The sequence below is a fragment of the Plectropomus leopardus genome, chromosome 18 (genome assembly GCF_026936395.1).
Source record: "Plectropomus leopardus strain MGB_pleo_1.0 chromosome 18, ASM2693639v1, whole genome shotgun sequence".
NCBI classification, from domain to species: domain Eukaryota; kingdom Metazoa; phylum Chordata; class Actinopteri; order Perciformes; family Serranidae; genus Plectropomus; species Plectropomus leopardus.
Window position 1 is genome coordinate 6,602,625 of NC_142193.1, and position 21,902 is coordinate 6,624,526.

The following is a 21,902-nucleotide window of genomic DNA, read 5'->3' on the forward strand; positions in this document are numbered from 1 at the left end:
TCATCTGTCCGCATCCTCCTGTGGCATCTTATTCATTTGTCTGTTTTTTTCGCTTTTGCAGGGCCCTTTACAAAACTGGCTAATGGTTCACAATAGCTCCACTGGAGGCTCTGTGCCTCCGCTGTGCGTTTAGAGGAGATAGGAATGAGCAAAATGACTCTCAGAGATCCAAAACCCAACAGATTTTGATCTTAAAGTTATAAAGAAAATCACAGTGAATCTAATCTTTGATTTAAGTAAAAAAAAAAAAAAGCCCATTATTTTCTTGGTCTAAATCACATCACGCGGTGTTAAACATTGATAAATGTGTGGTTGAGCTCAGATGTGACATGCCAATGATGTAAAATGTTACAAAAAATGATAATGAAAAGAAGACGACAGATAATTAGCCAAGCCAATAATTTACTTGAGCAAGATACATACCCCTGCTGCATGACATATTTAGCAAGAGCACCAGTGATCCCAAAATAAATTAAAAAGACATATATCATACAAACTTTCTATTTGTCATTGTGCGGTATGAGACATTTCGTATGATGAACAAAGAACAGGTCTATATTGGTATATCTGAGGTCAGCATAGTAATATCATTTATCATGTAATATTTTTTGAGATTGAAAATGTGAAAAGGCATACACACGTACATAAGAGATTTGTGAGATTTTTTTGTCAAGACCCCCTCTGAATTTGTGGTAAAATGTAAACAAGGGTGACATTCAGTGGATGCAGTATACTGACAGATTGGATTTGCTGCTAGTTCGTAGGCCTGTCTGTATACTCTATTTCAAACCTAGAGAGTTTTAAATGCAGAGACATGCACTGTCCATCATCTATTGTGTAAGGACAGTCATAGATTATTTGTTGGGGTTTCTAGAGGAACTGCTACTCAAAGACAAGACAAAATACAATACTGTTAAAATGTTGTTTCTTTTCTTGTATATGTCCTGTTTTTTTGACAGCTACAAGGTGTTTGGTGTGCTGTAAAGTGGTGTTCTTGCTCTCAAAAGCACTGTGACACACAATAACAAGTGGCCACAGTGTCCTACACTGCTCCCCTGTTTACATGTGGATCCCAAACTCAGCCTTTAAATCAAATGTTTGGCAGTCAGAGGAGTGATTACAGGTGTTTTATTGCAGCTGCAGACTTTGTAAAACTCCACTCTAGATCTGCCTCATCCCCTGCAGGCTTGAGGGGTGGCTGAGAAAGATTTTTAGTTTCTTGGCGGCTGTGACATGACTCATAAGCTGTTCTCTAAATGAAGAAACTACTAACTCTGCATGGAGTATCACTTAATATATTATTTATTAAAGTATAACAAATTTATGTAGTCGACATAATTATTTTCTGTGCCTTGGTCTCGGGATTTAAACACTCTTCAGACCCCACTGCCCCTCCTGACCATTACTCACCACTTCCTGGATACACCTGCAGTCACCTGTGCTGCCCTGTGAGGGGCCGTGGTGTGCTGGATGTCAGGGTTAGCAGCTGGCTGGTGTGTTGGGGCCCTGCCTCCTGCCCTCAGCTCAGGCCTTGTCACAATCGTTGCCACTCAACTGTAGTCACCTTCTTGTCCAGCGAGTCCTGTTTTTTTAACACCAAACATGAATAATGGTGTGGCTTCCTGCTGCTGCGCTGCCTCTAACATGCTGTGTTTTTCAATGGAGTAGCCATTAGGCTGGGTCAGTGTGACACCTACAACCCACAACTCCACACTGCAGTGTTTTTTTTCCCCCACCGTGCCTATTAATTGTTCCTAAATTAAAATGGAAAGTGGTGCAAAGAGCGGAGTGTGGCCTCGGGCCATCTGTACGCACTTTGTTAGCTTACTGCAACATCTTAGACACAACAAATGCATTTTGACAAATCTATTGGGAATAATGCATTTAACTTATTCTGACATATTAAACACCCAGTGGGTAATGACCTGAGGGTGTCACCTCATATATCCGATAAGTTGTTTACCAACTGCATGGAAAAATATGCCTTTAACATTCTCTGGCATATTTGAAAGAAAAAACCTCAGAGTTACAAGGAGCGGGCTACTCTTCAGGGCAAAGTGACAAGTGTCAAAGTGTTGAAATTACATTTTTCCCAGTAGGCCCAGAAAGGCGTTTTGTTGTATTCTTACTTTTATGTTAAGTTTTACTTAATTTAGTGGAGAAAAAAACAGTACAATAAGTGTATAGGAATAAAACAACCACATTCAAAGTATTTATTAAAGGGATACTTTGCTGAAAAATACAATAAACAGGCACATAGAACATCATAGTAGCGCAAAACCAAACATGATTAAAAGCAATCCCGATCAACAGTAAATTTTTAAGAATTCCATATGCCCACCACCACAGACACAAAGAGCATAAAAGTGGATCAAGAGAGAGAGCTGGACCTCCCTCTGTCACTCTCTTTCTCTCCAAACCCAGAAGTAACTGTAAAAGAAGGCAGTTCTGATCGAATATGAATCAAGATTCTTTTATTGCATTACGTATTTCTGGCCAGAAATGTTTTTAGAGATATATTTCATGCACTGTTTGGCTTTTTCACAAGAACTTGTAAATATGAAGAGGGTGTGGTACTGTTACCTGTATTGTAAAAACAGAGGCTGAAAAAAACGAGCCCAAACCGTAAAACTAAGTAGCACTGATGCAATTTTAACCAATATTTTGTTACTACATTGCCTATTTCTCTCTTAAAATGTTTTTAGAAACATATTTTGGTGTACTGTTTAACTGTAATTTGAGATTATTTGTCACCAGCCAACTGCCATATTGTTTCCTTTGTCAAAATGGCCAAACATGTGGGGTGCCCAATAAATCATCAGGTAGAGGAGGAGCCCTATGCACAAAAGGCAATGTCCTATCCACAGTGGCCAAAAATTCGATTCCACCCACAGCCCTTTGCTGCATGTTATCCCCTCTCTTTCCATCTATCATGCTGCATCTGTCTTGTGTTATGAAAGTGTTTTAAAAAAAAAAAAGCAAAAAAAAAAAAAAAGAGCCTGAGCTTGCAGTACATTGCAGGAGCGTTTATTGGTCTGGTGAGGTTCAATACATTCTGGTAGTTATAGGTTTAAAAGGCAAAAGTGAATGTCACAGCCCTTTTTCTCTGTTTTAGGTGGTCGTTTAGCAACAGTTATCAAAAGTATTTGCATCCAGACTACCACCAGACTACAGAGCAGCTTCTTTCCCTTCTCCTTCGACACCAAAAAGGTGTAGCAGGATTTAGGCTCAACTTTAATTTCTTTTATTTCTTTATTTTTTTATTACATAGACAGCACAGAAAAAAAATGAAAAGAACATCTTTCCAACAAGAAAATACTTCTTTAGCACCCATCTTTACCTTGAACAAGTGCTCCCCCACATATTCTTCCTTCTATACATACATTGTGTAGATCTCATAAACTGACATCCATCCACTCCAAGGAGTTGTCATTCATTTTCCTTTTGAAATTTTAAGAGCTTGTTAACCTTTATGTCTATCTTTTCAGCGCTGTGTAATAATGGATGAATGCAGCTGCGTGTAACATACATCATTACTCAGTGAAGCACATTAACCTTTTTGATGGAGCATTATTTGCATGTGACATTTGTGAATTTAAACAAAAACCATGTAACACAGCTGTAGGATGTGTTCTTTGACATCGATGCTGTTGTCCATGTTACCGCTCTGTTTTTGCACTCCTTCAATACGCAGCAAGTACTTGATAGTAGGAGTAGTTTATTGGCCATTTACGGCAAGCAACTCATGTTTGTCAAAAATCTATGACTACACAATAATATTTTGTGCCCGGAAAAATAAACCACATACAAAAGAACAAGACAATACTAAACAAAAATAAATACAAATACCTTATGTTTATAAATGTATGGAAAGGTAAATGCTGTTGCAACCTGTTGCAGTTTGTCTCCCCACGTCCTGCCTGCTGCCCACTGAAAGCAGGAGAGATCATTGTACTGTATATCAGCTCTCCAGAGGACCTCCTAAACACTGACAGGAGCAGAGAGCCTCTCTAATTGATATTGAGTGGTATGAGAGGAAGGGAATAAGTTAACTGCCATCCTCACTCAGTCAACGGGTTTTAATCACTCCTGTCTATCTCTCCTGGGATGCATGGAGAGCTGTTTGGAGCCTCAGAGGTGTTACTGTCTATATTAACTGTGGCGGCAGTGGCATATAGATCTGCGCTTCCTATGAGCAGCTGTCTCATTTGTTTCAGAGGAAAGATTTTTATCTGGTGTTTCGTGATGGAACAGTCTCCTTACCTCTGGTTTAGGTTACATTTCTCTTGATTTTTTTTTTTTTAAGTCCCCATGAAGTTAAAAATACATTGTTAATTGATCTTTTATCTCTTAATATATTCCAGATACATGTACAAAAGAAAAAAAATCAGTATTTTTACAGTACTAATCCTTTCTTTAGTCTTTCTGTAAAACTGGAACTTCACTGTTGCTCTGTATTGTGCTAAATGTTTAGCCCGCTGACTTTTCAGTGGTCAAATCAAATGCTAAGGGTTTGATTTATATTCCTCTCATAACAGTACACTGCTCAAGTATTCCATTTCACTAGGAAATACATTTCAGTGCAGAAGCTGAACACACACTCACACACACTTCTGTTTAACTGGGACTGTAAGGCACCTTTTCTGAGCTTATTTACAAGAGCTTACCGGATTTGCAGCTTAAACATTTTTACAGTGTAGGGCCTCATTTCCACTGCATGGTTGGGCTGGACTTGACTCAACTCAAATTAGCTAACTATATCTTTCTCGATTTTGTTCTCCTTGATCAATCAGTGGTCCAGTATAAGTAAGCCCAGTTGAGTAGAGCTGTGCAGTCCAATGCTGCAGGCTGCAGTGGAAATGTGTCATAAGTGTATAACTATAAAAAAGTATTCACCCCACCTGCGATGTTTTAGTGTTTCATTGTTGAACAATGTTGAAACAAAGTTTATTTAATTTGGCTTTTTATGACACTTTCTCTTTGGTGCTGCAGGGTCCGTTTCTTATGATCAATATCAAGAAAAGCTACATAAAATCTTATTTTATTCAGTTTTAGATGAATAGTTCATAATAAGCACTGTGTGTAAAAGTTGTGCTTGTATTCATGTTTATGGTTATAATTAACAAAGAGTTGTGGTGTATTTTCCAATGTTAAAATATAAACTTTGAAAATTTTATTTGAGAACACACAAATATTTAATAGTGAAATAAATGTTGCATCAGTGCATCTTCAAAGTAACCTTCCTGACTGTGATAAACTCAATATTTATGTGAAATGCAGTAAACGGCACCATTTTCCTCCTTTACACCAAGAACAAATAACTGTAAGTTAAAGAGTCATTGCTTCGGTGATTCATGGGCCTCACCATCCATCTCTTAGTTTACTACAACAGAGTATCAGGAGCTCAGAAAGTGCCCTCAGGGACACTCACAGCTGCCCAGTGCCATTTTAAATGGGTGAGGGAAAGACATATTGTTTCTGAAGGTCACAGGGACTCATGGGGCTGGTTGAGTGGAAAGTTCAGTTTGTCCAGAGCGTGCAAGCTCACAGGGGGACGGTGAAATATGAGCAGGTCTTAATGAACCGTACAGCACAACCACAGTTCAGAGGTCCTGAAAAATTACATTAAAGAGGCAAAAAAACCTCAGATTGGAAAACATCATCCCTTTTCTGTCTTTCTATGACACTACTGTTGTCAGCCAAGGACTAAAGCATCTTTTAACTGTACCTAAACAGCAACACGATCACGGACACTTTCTCTGCTCTGACTTCCAGTGTATTTTATTGCTCCTGTCCTCCCTTCCTGCTTAGTATTGATGTTTCTATGCGTAATGAGAAATTTGACTTCCTGCTGAGATGAGTTCCTGGGTGATTAGGGGAATGTTTGGTGGATGTCTGCTTTAGTCAGAGAACATGATCAATTGGATCTATAATGGGTGACTAAGCTTTTAATTATGGTCTGTGACCTCAGTGCCTTGTTTATCTCAGAGGTGCCTTCACTCCATGGCAGCAGTAGTCTGAAGGGAGGAAATAAAGCTGCACCTTCAGCTATTTGTTTTTACTCAAGCCATTTAACATTTAATTTCTTTCTGTTTCTTAATCCTAAGCCTGTGGACCTCTGACGTGTCTTTAAACCTGTGCAGATGTAGCAGACAGTGACAAAGTGTCTACTCTGTCTCTCCTTTATATGTTATTGCTTCACTCACTTAGAATTATAGCCTATTAAATATAAATAATGTTATATTTAAATGTCGACGTTAAATGCTCAGTCACTTTACTTTTAAAAACATATGGGTGAAAGTAACAGACACCTGGCTCATTTTTCTTGCCGACACAAGCCTTTGAAAGATGAAAAAGTATCAGCACGCTGCCATCTCAGTCCCGAGACATGTTCTCTTTAACATGAATATGAATAACAACGTTAAGACCAAAGAAGGTCACCCTCAGTTTGACGAAATCTTCATAAGGCTACAACTAATGATTGATTTCATTACCTATTAAAGCCACTATTAACAGGTAACTTTTTTTTTTAGCAAATATGACAAATAGTTATTTTTTAAACAACTTTCACCATATTTTTATAGTAGTTTTTGAGGCAGATAATCTGTGCAATCTGGTCAAGCCCGGCAGCGGTGACCAAATATAATTCAAGATTCTGTCACTGTGTTGCCTTTTTCTTGTCTCTAATGTTTTCAGAAATGTAATTTGGTGTTCTGTTTAGCTGTAAAATGAGAAAGTTTGCTTTGGATGGAGAGCAGTGCTTTGTTTTGGCTTGGCTGTTTTCAACATGGCGGCGAGGTGCAAAGCTTTCATTTACTGTTGAACAGTATACTAGAGTATGTTTTTGAAAACATTTGAAGCAAGAAGTAGCTAATGCAGCAACAGAATATTGATTCATATCTGCGCTGCCTAGTTGGACGTTTGACCACAGTTCAAAGGCAGTGATTGACATGATTGACAACTGCTCTCTGTTGTGTAGTGTTTTTTTAGACCACTTCAGCTACAGTATGCTCAAAGTTTATCATTTGATTTTTACCCAACGTTTTACCCAACTGCCTGCCCCAGCTTTAATAAATAATTACTTTCGATTAGATTCTTTATTTAATCATAAATCAGGCTTAATCTGTCATCTTCAGATTGATTGATTGAGATTTTTTATGCCTGACTAACAGTCCCAAAGATCAACAGTTTGAAATGATTTTAAAGAGAAAAACAGAAAATTAAGACATTGCTTTATAGTGAAACTAATTGGTTTTATTTCTTTATATATCATAAATTCATGAACCAAGAATATTTTCCTACCAACCACACCAATTCAGTGTATCATAGTAGAGTGAAAGATTTCTGATTGTGTTTGTATCAGTAAGCACAAGCTGATAATCAGTTATTACCTTTTTTTTAACTATATAAATTCCTTAGATTGTTCCTTTTTTTCGCTGTTTACAGAGAAACTTCTTATCTGTGGATAATGTGCAAATTTCCAGCTCTGCGGCTGAGTGAGTGGACTAATTGGTGTTTTCATGAAGCTGTTAGATAGTGTCATGGAGTTTGGCTGGCTCATCCCTGTGAACCTGAGCTGTGGTATGGAGTGCTAAACAGTAGGCCAACTGCTGCGCTGTGTTTGCTGATAGGACTATCTGCGATCACACGACTTGTTATGGGGTAAGGCAGCCACTTATCACCCAGTCACCACACTGAATGCAGCAGCAGTGGAAGCGGCCTGCTAGCTCCGGTCCTGACGGGCTTGAAGTGATGGAGCTGTAGCACAGCAAGAACTCTCGAAACCCTAGTGAGATGTGGGCAGAGAGCCAGGGCCCTAATTACCTGAGAGGTTATCCAAGAGCGCTCAAGGAGTGTCTTTTTTAATTAATGATGGGATGATTGCTGCACTCGAAAACCACTAGAGGCGGAGATGTTTAAATTGGTAAAACAAGAAGAGAAAACAGAACTTTGCGTTGCATTAGAGCACATGTGTGTCTTGAGTGTTTGAAATGCCGTGAAGTCCTTGACCTTCTCGCTATCATCAATGAATTGCTCACATTCAAGTGTCCAAGTCTCCAAGGAGTGAGACCCCCCACTCTGCTTCTTTCTCTTCCTTTGCTGCACATGAGATTGATCACCTCTCACCTCTACCATTTTCTCCTCATTAATTGAGTCCAGCAATCCCATCTTGTGCGAGATAGCCTCTGAAGAGTCCTTCTCTGTACGCGGCCAATGACTCCTTGGAGCATTGAGAGTGTCTGCCAGCCTTGGCTTAACAGCAGCAGCTTTGTTTGCAACCACTGAGAATACAGCTGTAAGAGCCTCCTCTGGAGGGCTGTTAAGCCAAAAGCATTCCTCACAAGGTCGTTGCCGTCCCCCATCCAGGTAATACAAATCACAGGCTGCAAGATGGACGGGCACTAGTTACGTGGACGTGATATGTGGCTGTTTGACATCTGCTCAATTTACTCTGTTCCTGTTGTGGCTTGTCAAGTGTACTGGAGAGTATTGGCGGGGCCTGGCGTGTCAGTTTGAAAGTGCGTGTAATCACCATATCCTGACATATATCTGCAGAGGTAAATGGCTCATCCCATTGGAGGGTCTTTGGAAAGATGGCCGCTGGCTTGTAGCGAGTAGCATAAAAAATTGTGCAATGAGGGAGTCAATGGGGTCTTTTAGAGTTTTTTTTTTTTCCACCTTGTCAATACATAAGAAGACCATAAAGTAAGGTGCAAGCAATAATGGTTGAAAGATGAGATGACAAGTTTAGATTAAAACCGAATGTTAGACTGATGTATTTTTCATTTGTAGGTGTTACTGGCTTCAATTTGTGATAGGCGCTGAATAATGCATTTGAATATGGCTTACATCAATCCAGTGACCTGGGAGAGCGCACAGAATTTACTATGTAAATAAAAGCCCCACACTCTGTTTCCTTGGTCCTTCAAAGCAGTCAAGGTGATCAAAGCTAATGTGCTCTTATTTCATAGCTGCATAGGGCTCCAGCATTGAGATTCATAGCTATAGGTGCAACGAGTGCAATAAAATTGTCACGGTCGGACGTGATTTTCCCACCTCGTGCGGCATGATGCAGCTGAGAGTCGGTGACAAATGAGCACATTATGAAAAGCTTCATTCTGGCGGCTTTGTTCTTGGTGTTCGTCTCCTCTCTACCATCTGATTGACTTTCAATTTCTTTGAAAAATAAGCGGTTAGTTCCTCTGCCTTAAGTAAGATAAATGAGTCCTCTGCCTCTAATTAGCATAAACCCTTGTGAAATGTGGGCAGAAAAAAAGAAAAGTTATGCTTTTAGATTTTGCAATTTGGAGGAGACTCTCAATGTTATTTAGTTATTAACCTTCTTTTACATTTAACTGGGAGCCTACCAGTATGACCAGCCTCACTGTCCTTTCTCAAAAGTGCTCTTGCTATATCATAATTTTGGCTGAACTTGCAAAAAGGCGCTTAAGGTAATGTAGTAAAGCCCAGCCACCCTGAGGCACTCTTAATTAAAATCCCCATGCCTGTTTCCTTCCTGTGCAGCTTGTGAGTGTTGGCGTCAGAGAGGAGAAAAGCTCCTTTCCTCATGTCCTGCACCTTTTTCTCCCTCATGAACAGACAGGTGGCTGTTCTCAGTGTTTCACACGTAGCTTTTTACAGACAGAAAGGTGGGAAGAAGATGAGAGTTTGAAGGAGAAAGGAGACAGGGGGAGCAAGGAGAGCAGACAGATGGGATATGGCTCTGTCACATGTTAAAGAAGTTTTCTGGGAGAGAAGTGGAGGGTAATGCAGAAACAGCAGACAACTGGAGACTGTCTTATGGCCTCAAAAGATATATATAATAATGATATGTGTGACTTTTCTCAGATATTTGGGTAAATTTGCAATAATTAGACTGTTTTGATAATGAATTCATCATTTCAGTCATTTTTCAAGAGTAGATTATCAAATATTCTCTGGTTTCAGATTATTTAATTTGAGTGCTTTACTTGCTGCTTTTATTTGGAATTTATGATACATAAGTGAATCTCTGTAGTCTTTGGCCCATTCAAATAGGCAAAGCTACATAATTGGGGACATTTTTCACTATTTTTAAACAAAAAAGATTGGCAGATGCCCTTGAGGGTTGGTCTGTTGCCCAGCCATTTGACCTCTCTGTATAAGGAGAGTTAGGTCAGAGTCTTGAGGACTGCGACTCAGAGCTTTCCCCTAGAGCCAGAGATTACATTGGCTATAAGCCAACAATGCATTAAATATTGAACACTTGTGAACCACGTTTACAGACTTTGGCCACTCGTGTGTGAGTGCTTACATGAAATCTGATATAAATGTATGGAAAGTGTGACACAAGGGTGAGGAATGTAGCTGTGTGCTCCCTTTAAACTCAAAAAACAATGAATGAAGTTCACAACCTGCCTAATTTATTTTTCATTTAGCATTTGCATCCCGTCTTTCTCTTCCTTTTGGACAAATAAAATCCTCTACCTCTTAACATGTGAGACACCAAAATAATGGTAAAACCCCAAGATACTAGGATGTAAATTCCCAATTCACAATACAGTATTATTACGATTCTTTGGATAACTGTATGCTATACGGGCTTGTGATTGATACGAGACGCTATAATATATATCTATTTAACACAATTTTGGCCATAGAAAAAAAACAAAACAACAACAAATAAATAAATGTAAGTACTTTGTCCTGTTGAGTGTAGTCAAATTTACTTTAACTCAAGTCCACTAGCATATATAAAACATGGTTTAACAACATGAACATTAAACAAAAGTTCAGCTCAATGATAACTGCCAAGGTTAATAAAAAAAAATCACAAATTTTTTGCTTGCCAATTTATAAGCTTAAGCTTGTCTTTTTTTCCGAAATCCAAAATATTTCAAAACTTCTTGGGTGCTTGCCATTAACAAAAGCATGCATCACAGCCAGCGTCTAATACCAAACACCCATTCTGTCACATTATGTTCTCCATAGTCACATATACTGTGTTTTAATTAGGACAAACTTATATTCTCGTTTTTTCTCATCTCCTTTTTATTTATTTATTTATTTTTTGTTCATGACATAATGATGACAATGATCGGATCACAGGTCAGCAATGCTGCCTGCAAACCAGGTCTTTTTTTTGTTAAATTTTATGGTCATGAAGTCCTCTGGCAGACATGACTTTGATGTCATTAACAGCTATAAAGTATGTGTGGTTATATGTGCATTTAAAATGAGTGATCGCAGAACATTCTATACTGTCACACAACCCTCACATAAGTCTGAGAAGGCCTCTGTTGTTTGCCCCATCCACACTAAATCTTGAGGAGAATGTTTTTGGATTTATCCTCTCTTTAGTGGTTTGCATCAGTGACACCTGCTTGTTGGTTCATGTATTGTCTTGTGTTTTATCCTTGTTTTTACTTGTATTTTTGCCTTTTCTTATTTAATTTGATGCTCTTTATTTATTTCTTTGTGCTTTATCTCCATAAAGCACTTTGCAGTTCCTCTTGTTCTTTATATCCTTATCTTAATAATGTAAAGAAACGTCTTAGCCGCAATATTGCTTCTGTCTTAATCCCCCACAGATACTTTCATTCTCACTGTTTTGCAGACACTCACCTCCGTCCTGAACGCCTCCTTCTCTCTGTACAGTCCGTCCCTGATAATTGGAATGAATTTTATCCTCCTGACATACATTAAAGTGCCACTGCAGAGGCACAGAGTAGCTGATTAATGGAGCTTGTTTGAAACTTTAAGTTCCCACCTTGCACACACCTCCCCTGCACCCTGTTCACGCACTGCAACCTGTGCTGAAAACAGAAACAACACTGTTCCAGGACATGCTGTTCTTGCCCTGTTGAATATCTCCATCAAAGGCAGGCAGGATCTCTCTCTGTTTTATTTATGCATCACAGCCAGTCTCACAGAGTTTATGAAAGCGTATGCTATAGTATTATTATCTACATATATGTGACAAATTATGATCCGAGCGGTATCTCCTAAATGTCACCCTGTGTTTAGAGGACAGCCTGATGATGAAAGTTGAGGAGCTGGCTCCTGGCCATCATAGGGCTATGACTAACTCCTGGTGTCACGGCCTGATTGAGTGTGCGTGGAGCTGAGATGGCTTACTGGGTCACATGACTGTCAGCCCATAACAGGACTGCATGCCACGCTCAGGGGTCTCCTTTAGCTTCGCTCCTGCTGGAGAGGCACCTCCGGAAATCAATTGGAGATGGGATGTGAACTGCAGGAGGTGGAGACACATGGGGGGAGGTGCTTCTCTATCTTCATCTGACTCCAATGGCTTTATGTGGGGCCATGAAATGTTCCCGAGTTGTTTTTCTACGAGGTTTCAGGGACAAACAGCTGGAGGGCAGGTCCACACCTAGAGAATTCACTTTATTCATTCCCTTTTTAAAGTCTTACATGCACTGTTTTAACACTAGTATTGATACCATACTGAATGTATACAAAAGGCACAGCAAATATATAACACATTGGAAGCACAAAGGCTATCCAGAATTACTCTATAACTCTAAAACAAGAAATCATAAACACATAAACAAAGTGGTTAAAATCAAATATGTAAAAAATAAAACCAAAAACGATGCAAGCAAAACAAGTAAAAAGAAGTTCAGGATGTGTGTGCAAGGTGGATAATGAGGGGTATAAGCTTTTTAACAGACTTCTTAACTTGAATTTAATGAATAGTAAGAGTCAGGGCGATGGTTTTGCCAGCAATCAGAGTTTTGGTCCCAAACCACAGAGATTTATGAAAAAAAAACCCAAGCAGCTGTACATTGGCAGTGTGCATTGAAAAGTCATTGAATTTGAAAATAGCAATTTCCAAGCCTGGAGAGGTTTAGAGAAAATAAAGAAACCCAAAGAGCTTTGCAAAAGTAGTGGAAATTCGCACAATAAATATCTGAATTATAAAGTGTATGCTGGTTGTAACTTTTTAATGTTTGGGCAGGTCAGTCATGTCACTTGACGTGATATTGTGCATTGGTAATTTCAGACTCGAACCTGAGTGTCAACTTCTAATTAGCTGAGATTTGATTTCACATTATGCCTGGGAAATGCAGATCTATTACTGTCTGGGCTCATGTGGACAAATTTAAGGCATGGCAAAAGAAAGACTAGGACCTAGGATGTGCTTAACTTGCACTGTGTATTTAAGCATTAAGCGACTTTTGAACATGGGAGAGAGGCACTGCTAGCGAGCCATGCTAAAGGAGCTAACATTAACATAAGCACCAGGCTGCTTCTGCTGCTTGATTCAACTCTAGTCAGTGGCTATTTACCATGATGGCCAACATGGTACCTGCTGTCAGTTGCTGTGATTCCCTGTCGTCCACAATCAAAAAGGGACCATTTCAGGTGCTTTGTCCAGAAATGAAGCCCTAACTGCAGAGGCATTATGGGTGCTAAAGGTGGCTAATTTTCACTTACTTTATCAATACTACTTATATAAAAACACCAACCGGCTTTTTCAGGTAATGGTTCCCTCGACAGCCAGGTAGCTCCCATATATGTATGCTGTGAACACAAGAGCTTGTACAGTATGAAGGCTGCTTTTGCACTGGCTCCTTATTTCCAGTTTTGTGGGAAGTCTGCTTGAAATGATTGGCAGGCTTTGGCAAAAAGTGGAGATTGCTTTACAGCACAAGACATGATCAAACAGGCAACATTTGTTGAAGGTTGTTTGGGCAGTGTGCGATGGTATATGAAGCAGTGATAATAAGCCGGGAGTAAAGTTATAAGCTATAACAGTTGCTTTGATGTTATATATGCTATAAAATTGCTACGGGACAGGAGGTTCATAAACTGCAGTTTTTATTGTACAAGGTCACTATAACCTGAAGAATTCTACCTTTTTAACAGTGATATTTTGTAGATTAAAAAAAGGAAGAGAAATGTCCTTCCTGTGTGTTTTTTTAAATGTCTTTTACAGTGGTAGAATAAAAAGGGAGCATTTTTGAATGAATGAGTTGTGGAAAAGAGGACTAAATGTGGTTGGATTGGGGAGGGGCTAAATAAAAGTATCATATCAGGGTTTTGCCACAAGCTGACCCAGAACTGTAGCCAACCCATCTTTTCTTCATAGTTATACTGCAGCTAAGCTCTGCCTTGTTGGTATGCATGTAGGTTAGAGATGGGCATTGGACAGGAACATAATAATGCAGTTTAGGGAAAGCAGCTAAACATGAAGCGGAGATGGTTTAGACCCACGCACATGTTACAGTATACTCTTCCCCTCAGAGTCATTCACCAATGAAAAGAAGTAGCCAGTCTGTCTACACAATTCTGTGGCCAAACATACTGTATCTGAATGAAATTGTTTATGCTTGAGTATCACCTTGTCCAGAACTTGCCCACTGTTGATTACCAATTTGATACTGACCCCTGTTTTTAAATATCGGCAAAGACTAAATACACACTCCATCCTGTTATGTAGGTATACTGTGTTTGGTGTTGTCCTTGTCTGAATTAAAGGAAGAAAACAATCGACATTTTAAATAGACCATATTCCTTAATTTTCCATTGTATAGAAAGTAGAGGGTTGACTGTGTCATCGATTTTATTTAATATTAAAATTACATTGGGAACACTGACTTGCTGGAAGAGTCTGAACTTGATTCAACCATCATGTGATGGTTTTTTTTAATACTTATAGTTTTACTAATCAAGTAGCTACATTACTTTCTTTCTGTCCCTTTCATTGAAGGTAAGACTACAAAGTTTTTAATTAAATAAATGACACATTCTTCCTTTTACAAATAAAAACTTCACTTAACAGCAATAAAACATATCCATCAGGGTTTGCTGCTACAACCTTACTTGGTCTGATGTGACCAGTAGCTTATAGCAGCTAATGTCCCACAATACTATACTCAGGTCAGTTCAGCTTAGGTCAGCTTATGATAATGTATTCAATTGAAGAAACTAACGAACTTAGCATCAATGCATCTCTATTAGCCTGTTTACACCTGGTGTTAACATGCACTGTATCTTGGGTGGTCTGATCTAAGTGGACTGTTCAAGTCTGTGTTCACACCTGGCATTAGAATGCGTCTCAAGTGATCACTTGTGATTAGACCTCAGTCCACTGCTCTGTATGCAAAAAAAAATCCTACAAATCCATGTACATTCACCATCAGACTACTGCTGCAGGAGTGTGAGCTCTGGACAGTTGGTTTGACGTTGCACCTCAACCTAGCTTGGCCAGATATTCAATAGGGTTGTTGTCATCTTTGTGGGTAGTTTAATGTCAAAGTTTGTACTTAATTCCATCCCCTCTGTTGTCTTCCCACAGCTTTCACCATGATGATCATCTTGGCTCTTATCCGCATTGGTAAAGGCACCGGCGAAGGCAACCCACCAGTCGCCTCCTTCTCCGGAGTGCCCAACCTGTTTGGTGTTTGTGTGTACTCCTTCATGTGTCAGCACTCCCTGCCCTCCCTGGTGACGCCCATCTCTGACAAGAAGCGTGTGGGCACCCTGGTGTTTGCGGACTACATCTTGATCCTGGGCTTTTATGTCCTCCTCTCCTTCACCGCCATCTTCTGCTTCAAGAGCTCGCTGCTGCACGACATGTACACCCTGAACTTCACGGACAATTGCGACGTGTTAGATATCCCAGTCCTGCGCTACTTCCTGGGCCTATTCCCTGTTTTCACCATCAGCACCAACTTCCCCATCATTGCTGTCACACTCCGCAACAACTGGAAGACCTTGTTCCACCGGGACGGAGGCACCTACCCGTGGGTGGTGGACCGTGTTGTGTTTCCCCTTATTACCCTAGTGCCTCCAATCTTGGTGGCCTTCTGCACCCACAACTTGGAGTCCCTGGTGGGTATTACAGGAGCCTATGCCGGCACAGGGATCCAATACATTGTCCCAGCCTTCCTTGTGTATTACGGTAGACGCCATCTGGAGCCTGTGGTGGGCAGGGATGCCATCAACAAGCACCGGTCTCCCTTCCGCCACAGTTTTTGGGTGTGGTTTGTTTTGTTGTGGGCCGCCTCCTGCCTCATGTTTGTCACAGCCAACATCATCCTGACTGACACCAAGAAATGAGGACTTTAGAACTGTCTAGAAAAAATGTAAACATGTTTGGCCAGTTTCTTTGTTCCAGTACACGAGGCCTTACTTTCTGCTGGTTGGACAGTGTGCCTTTTTATGGGACTTTGGTTGCATACATTAAATGTAATTAAGAGTAATTTATCAAATTTTGTTAAAAAAAAGGGACCAAATGTCAAGCCTTTTTGTTCCATCACTAAAACTGGAACAGAAAATGACAACAGTGAAAGGGAATTAATTATTAAAAGGATGTTTTGTCAACCTGATAGTGATGATTTAACAAGGATTTGCACAGACATAGCTTTTTGAAAATATATCTTTAGAGTTCAGTGTGCTTCAAACTAAATCTACATACTTTCTTAGGTTGGCTTGCTTGATAGATTAGCCGTTTTTGAAAAGTAAAAACAAAATGTGTTGGATGCAACCTTTATTTCCAAGGTTTGAAAGGTTTTTGGCAGGGGGTATTGGGTGTTGTACAAGCATTTTGAAGCAGACTGACACCTTAAAAGTTCAGTTCTGGTTAGGCTTGGGCTGTATGTAATATTTCATACTTTCATACCTTCCTGAGATTTTTCTGGGGTATACGGTATATGACAGTAAAAGTGTGCTGTGCTAACCTTCAATTAGTAACTGCACTGTTTCAACAATCACAAGCTCCGGTTTGGTTGAAATAAATTCTTAATTCACAAAGTTAGGTCTAAAAAAACATGCAGTTAATCCCTAACCCTATCCCTATTTCTCTGCTGGCCTCCAGCAGTTTACAGTCCTGTTACTTTTCCCTCCACCACTATGTGTTGCCATGTCTTTCAGCTCAGCTCCTTGTTCCACTAGTAGAGCCCGGACATTGGTGGTGCATGCTGTGCACTACATTCTGTAAGTTTAATATAGAGAGGAGCACCTGTATTTATGATGGTATAAAAAAAAAAAAATCCTACTTTAGGGATTTTTAAATACCCTGGCATATCATGATACCATGATACCGCCCTAGCTTACTTTTGGTACTTCATTAATCTAGGATACCTCATTCAAATCCCAAACTATAGAAAACGTGGTTGTTTAGACGCTGAGGGAACCTCTGGATCTTCAGGACAGAAAGTTCCAATAAAGATATATTAAAGCAATTGAAAGAGCAGAGTAGCGACAAGAAAAAGAGCCTGTTACACCCAGACTTGTGTTCTGTTGCTAAACTCCTTGGTGTCTACACAGCTTGATAATGAAATTGGAACAGAAACCAACAGAAGAAGACAAACGAACAAATCTGGGATGATCATTCTTTTGTAGCTGACATGCATCCATTCCTCAGCGGTGGCTGCCTCCGATCTCCTCGTCCCTCGTGAACAATGAAGCTCCGTCAGTGACAGATCCACTGACAGATAGGCTTCCAGGAAGAGCTCCATCTCTGTTTATCACCGGGCACTCGTGCCTGTAGTTCACTCACAGGGCATGTCTCCTGTCTTCTACTGCTCAGCACCCATTCATGACTCTGTCAGCCTCGTGCTGTATCTATCACACAGCCCAACACCTGACAGGATTATAGTGATCTACAGTGTGTCAGCTGCAGCTATGGGCAAGACATCATTGGCCAAAAGTGAAGGGTACTGATCCAAATGTGACGACAGAGCTTCATACACTACCCACTGTACTGATGTTCTGTAATGCTGATTTCACTGACACATGGCAGCTCCCTCTCTGAGTTGTGCCTTTGTTAGTAGACTTTATTATTGCCCTTCATTGTCTACCTTACTGTCAGTGAAACTTCTGAAAGCGATATGTTGATTCATGCTGTGGATCCGTGTCTTACTAATTTCTGATTGGCAGTTAAACTCATTTAATCAACGCTATGTCCAATATCACTCTTTGTTTGCTACCTGGTGTGCTGTCTTTTCTTTGTAATATTAATTATTTCTCCAGATTATGATTTTAAATTTCAGGCAGTGTTTAGTGCCATCTCCCCAAGCATTTTTTGCCAAAGGAAAAAGAAAATGGTGAACTTACACTGGCCAAAAACAACCTTATAGTTGTTGAATTGACTAAAAACTCACGTAAAGTGTGTGTGAATAAAAATGAATCAGTAAATGGTCATGGAATAAGCGCAATAATGCAGTCATTTGAATAATTGAGTCAGTGGAAGAAACACAAATCTGTAAAGCATTTTCGCTTTCAACTTTGTTCATAGTTTTCTTACATCATTACACTATGTTCTTTGTTGTTGCTCAAGTATTGTTTTGTCTTAAAGCGACAGTTCAACCCAATATCAGAAAATACATATTTTTCCTCACCTGTAGTGCTATTTATCAATATAAATTGTTTTGGTATGAGTTGCGGAGTGTTGGAGACATCGGCTGTGGAAGGTTGAAGGTTGTGACACAGCATTTCTGAGCCTATTTGTTTGATTGTTGATACAAACCAGTTAGCACAAACAACTTAGTTTGTTTTGCATATGTATCATCTCAATAATTATTGACAAAAAGTGAATATTATTATATGTTTTTCTTGCTGAGAGTACTTAAGCCCTTTGAAACCTGGAAAGATATCACTTTACCTTTGCTGCTTTCAGATTCCTTTTCGTATTTAAACCTTTAAAATTTGTAAAAAGTGGAGCAATCTCTCTTAGAAACCTGGGAAAAAATGGCAGTGAGTTTGGTAATGTTCCAGAAACAGCAAGAAATAAGTAAATTTAGAAAACTATTTTAAAAAACTTAGGGGGAAAATGTATTTATAATTTCATAATTACATATTAAAACTATGTTGCAGCATTATTATAATTTTTAAGCCTTCTTTTCAGGTCTTGTTTGCCTTGTTTTTTTCTTTTTTATGTTTGTTTTTTTGCTTTTTGTTCTAAATTTCAGATAATTTTCTTGTGCTTTTTTTTTTTTTTTACTAATTTCTTGCAAATGTTTGGGTAATTTCTTCTTTTGTTGCTCATTGCTTTCTTCCTATGTTTTTGAAAGAAATCAATTTTCTCAGGTTTCAAAGGGTTAACATGACATTTGGAAAGATGTTCAAAATTGGAGCAGCTGAGGCTTAGACATCAAGCTCCAAAAATGCTGGATACTACATAATGCAGTCATCTTTACAACAAGTGATATATAGTTGATATGTATTGTGAAGATCACTGAGCTCTGGTTTGAAAACATTACCCTTTATGTCCTTTAAATAGCTAAATTAACACACACAGTCACCCACACTGCAGCACTAGTTTTCACACATTTGTATTTAAATGCTGCCACAGTTGTGCTCCATTAAAATGCAGCCCCAGTGTTCAGCTGTACAGTAGTTCAGTGGGTTGTGGAGCGCTTTGAGAGGCTGTGCAGCTTTTTCATCAACTGCCGTAATGCAGTTTAAATTGAAAGCTAATGTGCTGTGACTTGCGTGTTGTTAAGTCACCGCAACTGTAAAATTTCTCCTCATGCATTGTAGCACTGTTGTAGCACTGTTGAAGGTTATAGAGGTGCTGTCATGGGCTTTATTGACCTCTGTCTTCACCCAACTGCAGCCAGAGTTTGCATGTGTGTATTCAGCTGTAGCAAATATGGACTTGACAGGTTCTCACAGCTTGTGTTTGTCTGTACCTATCTGCTTTCTAATAGAATCGGAATGGAATCTGTAACAGCTCCTGCACGCAGAAATCCATATGATCCATCATCAATATTGTATGTCATTTATATGTTTGTGTTCCCCACTTTTGTGCAGTTGCACTCTGATTTACAGGTCTTTCTCCTCTTCCAAGTGTCAGGCTCCTCATCAAAGAAGATGAAGTGCTCAACACTTGAAATGTCACCTCTGTGATTGTTGAAACAACATTTATGGGAGCATTTACTTGTGTGCGGATTCTATCTTTCCATCGTCTTCAACAACGACTATTTATCATTTGGATGTGCATTCTTTTGTAACCTCTTCACCCGAAGATGAACATTTGAATGAAAAGTACAAAAACACATCATCTTATTTTGATATTTATAATGTAGGCTGGAGACAAAGATATGATTGTTGTGTGAGTGAATGATTAATTATTGAACATGTGAAACGTGGTTCTGATGACTTGTTTGAAGTTGTGAAATGTGCCTTTTATATGGGCTTTATTTTCTTGCCCTAAACTTCTCGACTCTGCTGTTTATTATCAGCTAGCAAGACAAACATCTGCATGGAAGCCATTTCATCTAACTGACAATCAGTGTTTCTTTCTAATCCGTGTTTCTCTTTTCGTGTCTCGTCTGTAATTTCTGTTCTTTTGTTGTTGTTGCCCTTAAGTTTACTGCATCTTTGTTTATTTTCTCATTTTTCCTTCATGTTTTTGGTATTTGTTTACAGTAATTTGGCGAGCCTGTGAGTCTGTCGTTTATATGGATGTTTGTGCTTTAATGGATGTTTGATTTTTATGATTCACAAGGAAAATAAAGGCTTTATGTTCATCTCAACTCCATGAACCTCAATTACTTGAAGAAAAATTGGGCTTTCTTACAACCAGCGTCGTCTTTTGTAGTTTTATCCTCACGACTGTAATTTATAACACTTTTTCAAAGGCTTCAGGGCAGAGAATTTGGATGCAGGGACTCTGCTAGACACAATCGGTATAAAGCGCCAGATATTTTGAATAAGTTAAAAATCCAGTAACCTGCTATCAGAATTTACTCCAAGGTAGAATCAATTGTGGCAATGATGTGATATAAAGAGAGAAAAAGTCCAAGTAGGGTGGGAGGGAGGTTTAATGGATGGGTCAAACAAACCCTGGACTGTCATCCAGGAGATCATTGTTTGTGTCCTGTGTGAAACATTAAGTACTCATTAAGTTACTGAAGTATCACATGTAGTTTTGGTGACAAATTCGGTTTCCTTTGAACAAGGACATTTATTTTAAAGAACACTATGCATTTAGTGGGCTGCAATTGACGTGCTGTACATAAGCGTCCAAAACTGATGCTAGAGGGGTACCTAGAGTGTCATAATTTGAAGATTAGGGCTACAGACCAAGCTGTTGTATTTCTAAAAGTTGGGAGTGAGATGTGTTCAATAAAATAGTTTTCCCAGTTTGTTGTTGAAGAATATATTATGAACATATTATATTCCAGAGAAGAATCTGTCAAAACCCATTTAATGACCTGATATTTTTAAAATTACCTAAAACACCCATCCAAGGCATGCCCAAATTAAATTAAAATGTGTTTTTTTAGGACATGTACAAGCATGGACTCATATTAGAGGTAACTCTGAAGTTTTTCCCCCAAGTCTGAATTACTGTAAATGCTTCTGTCACTGAGTTATATAAGTTTCAAAATACTGAAATAAAACTTTTTTCTTTTTTTTTTAATCTCATCTGAATATTTCCTTGAAAAAAAGACACTGCAGATGACTAAAACTGAGATGTATGAGCCTGAAACAATGATGGGGTCATGATATGAAGCCTCACCTAGTTCAAATACAAATCAGATAGAAATATCACAGAAGAGAAATGTTTTACACATGTTTATCTAAGGTTTTGTCCAGGTGCTTTTCAAAAAAAAAGAGGGTAAAACAATGTACCAAATGTGTAGTTTTGAGTGGAAATCAAATCAACAGAAATATCTATTTAGAAGCTTTCTCTTTATAAAAACACTTCTAATAAACATAAGTAGATAAGAAAGACTGTTTTTTTTCTTTGTGTCGGGAATGATTTCAGAGCTACTCTGGAGAGTAGGAGTGTCACTCACTACAAGACCCATAAGCCAAATGGGCAAATTGCTGGCTATTGATTGGCTGTGTGACCTGAAAACCCAGGAAGTGAACACAGGCCCTTGTTGGCTGTTACAGGTTATAGGATGGGCATTGGTGTCAACCAAAAGGTCAGAGTTCAG

At 39.1% G+C, this 21,902-nt stretch overlaps 1 protein-coding gene across 2 annotated transcripts in view; it reads left to right on the plus strand.

Moving 5' to 3' along the window:
• The window catches only part of slc38a12 (solute carrier family 38 member 12), a 73,853-nt gene extending 53,364 nt beyond the window's left edge, over positions 1-20,489 (plus strand). For both annotated transcript variants that reach the window (XM_042505567.2, XM_042505566.2), the window contains exon 10: positions 15,305-20,489. In XM_042505567.2, coding sequence (XP_042361501.1) covers positions 15,305-16,068 — 764 coding nt within the window. In that variant the 3' untranslated portion in view covers positions 16,069-20,489. The remainder of the gene's footprint in view (positions 1-15,304) is intronic.
• Positions 20,490-21,902: the final 1,413 nt, after the last annotated feature.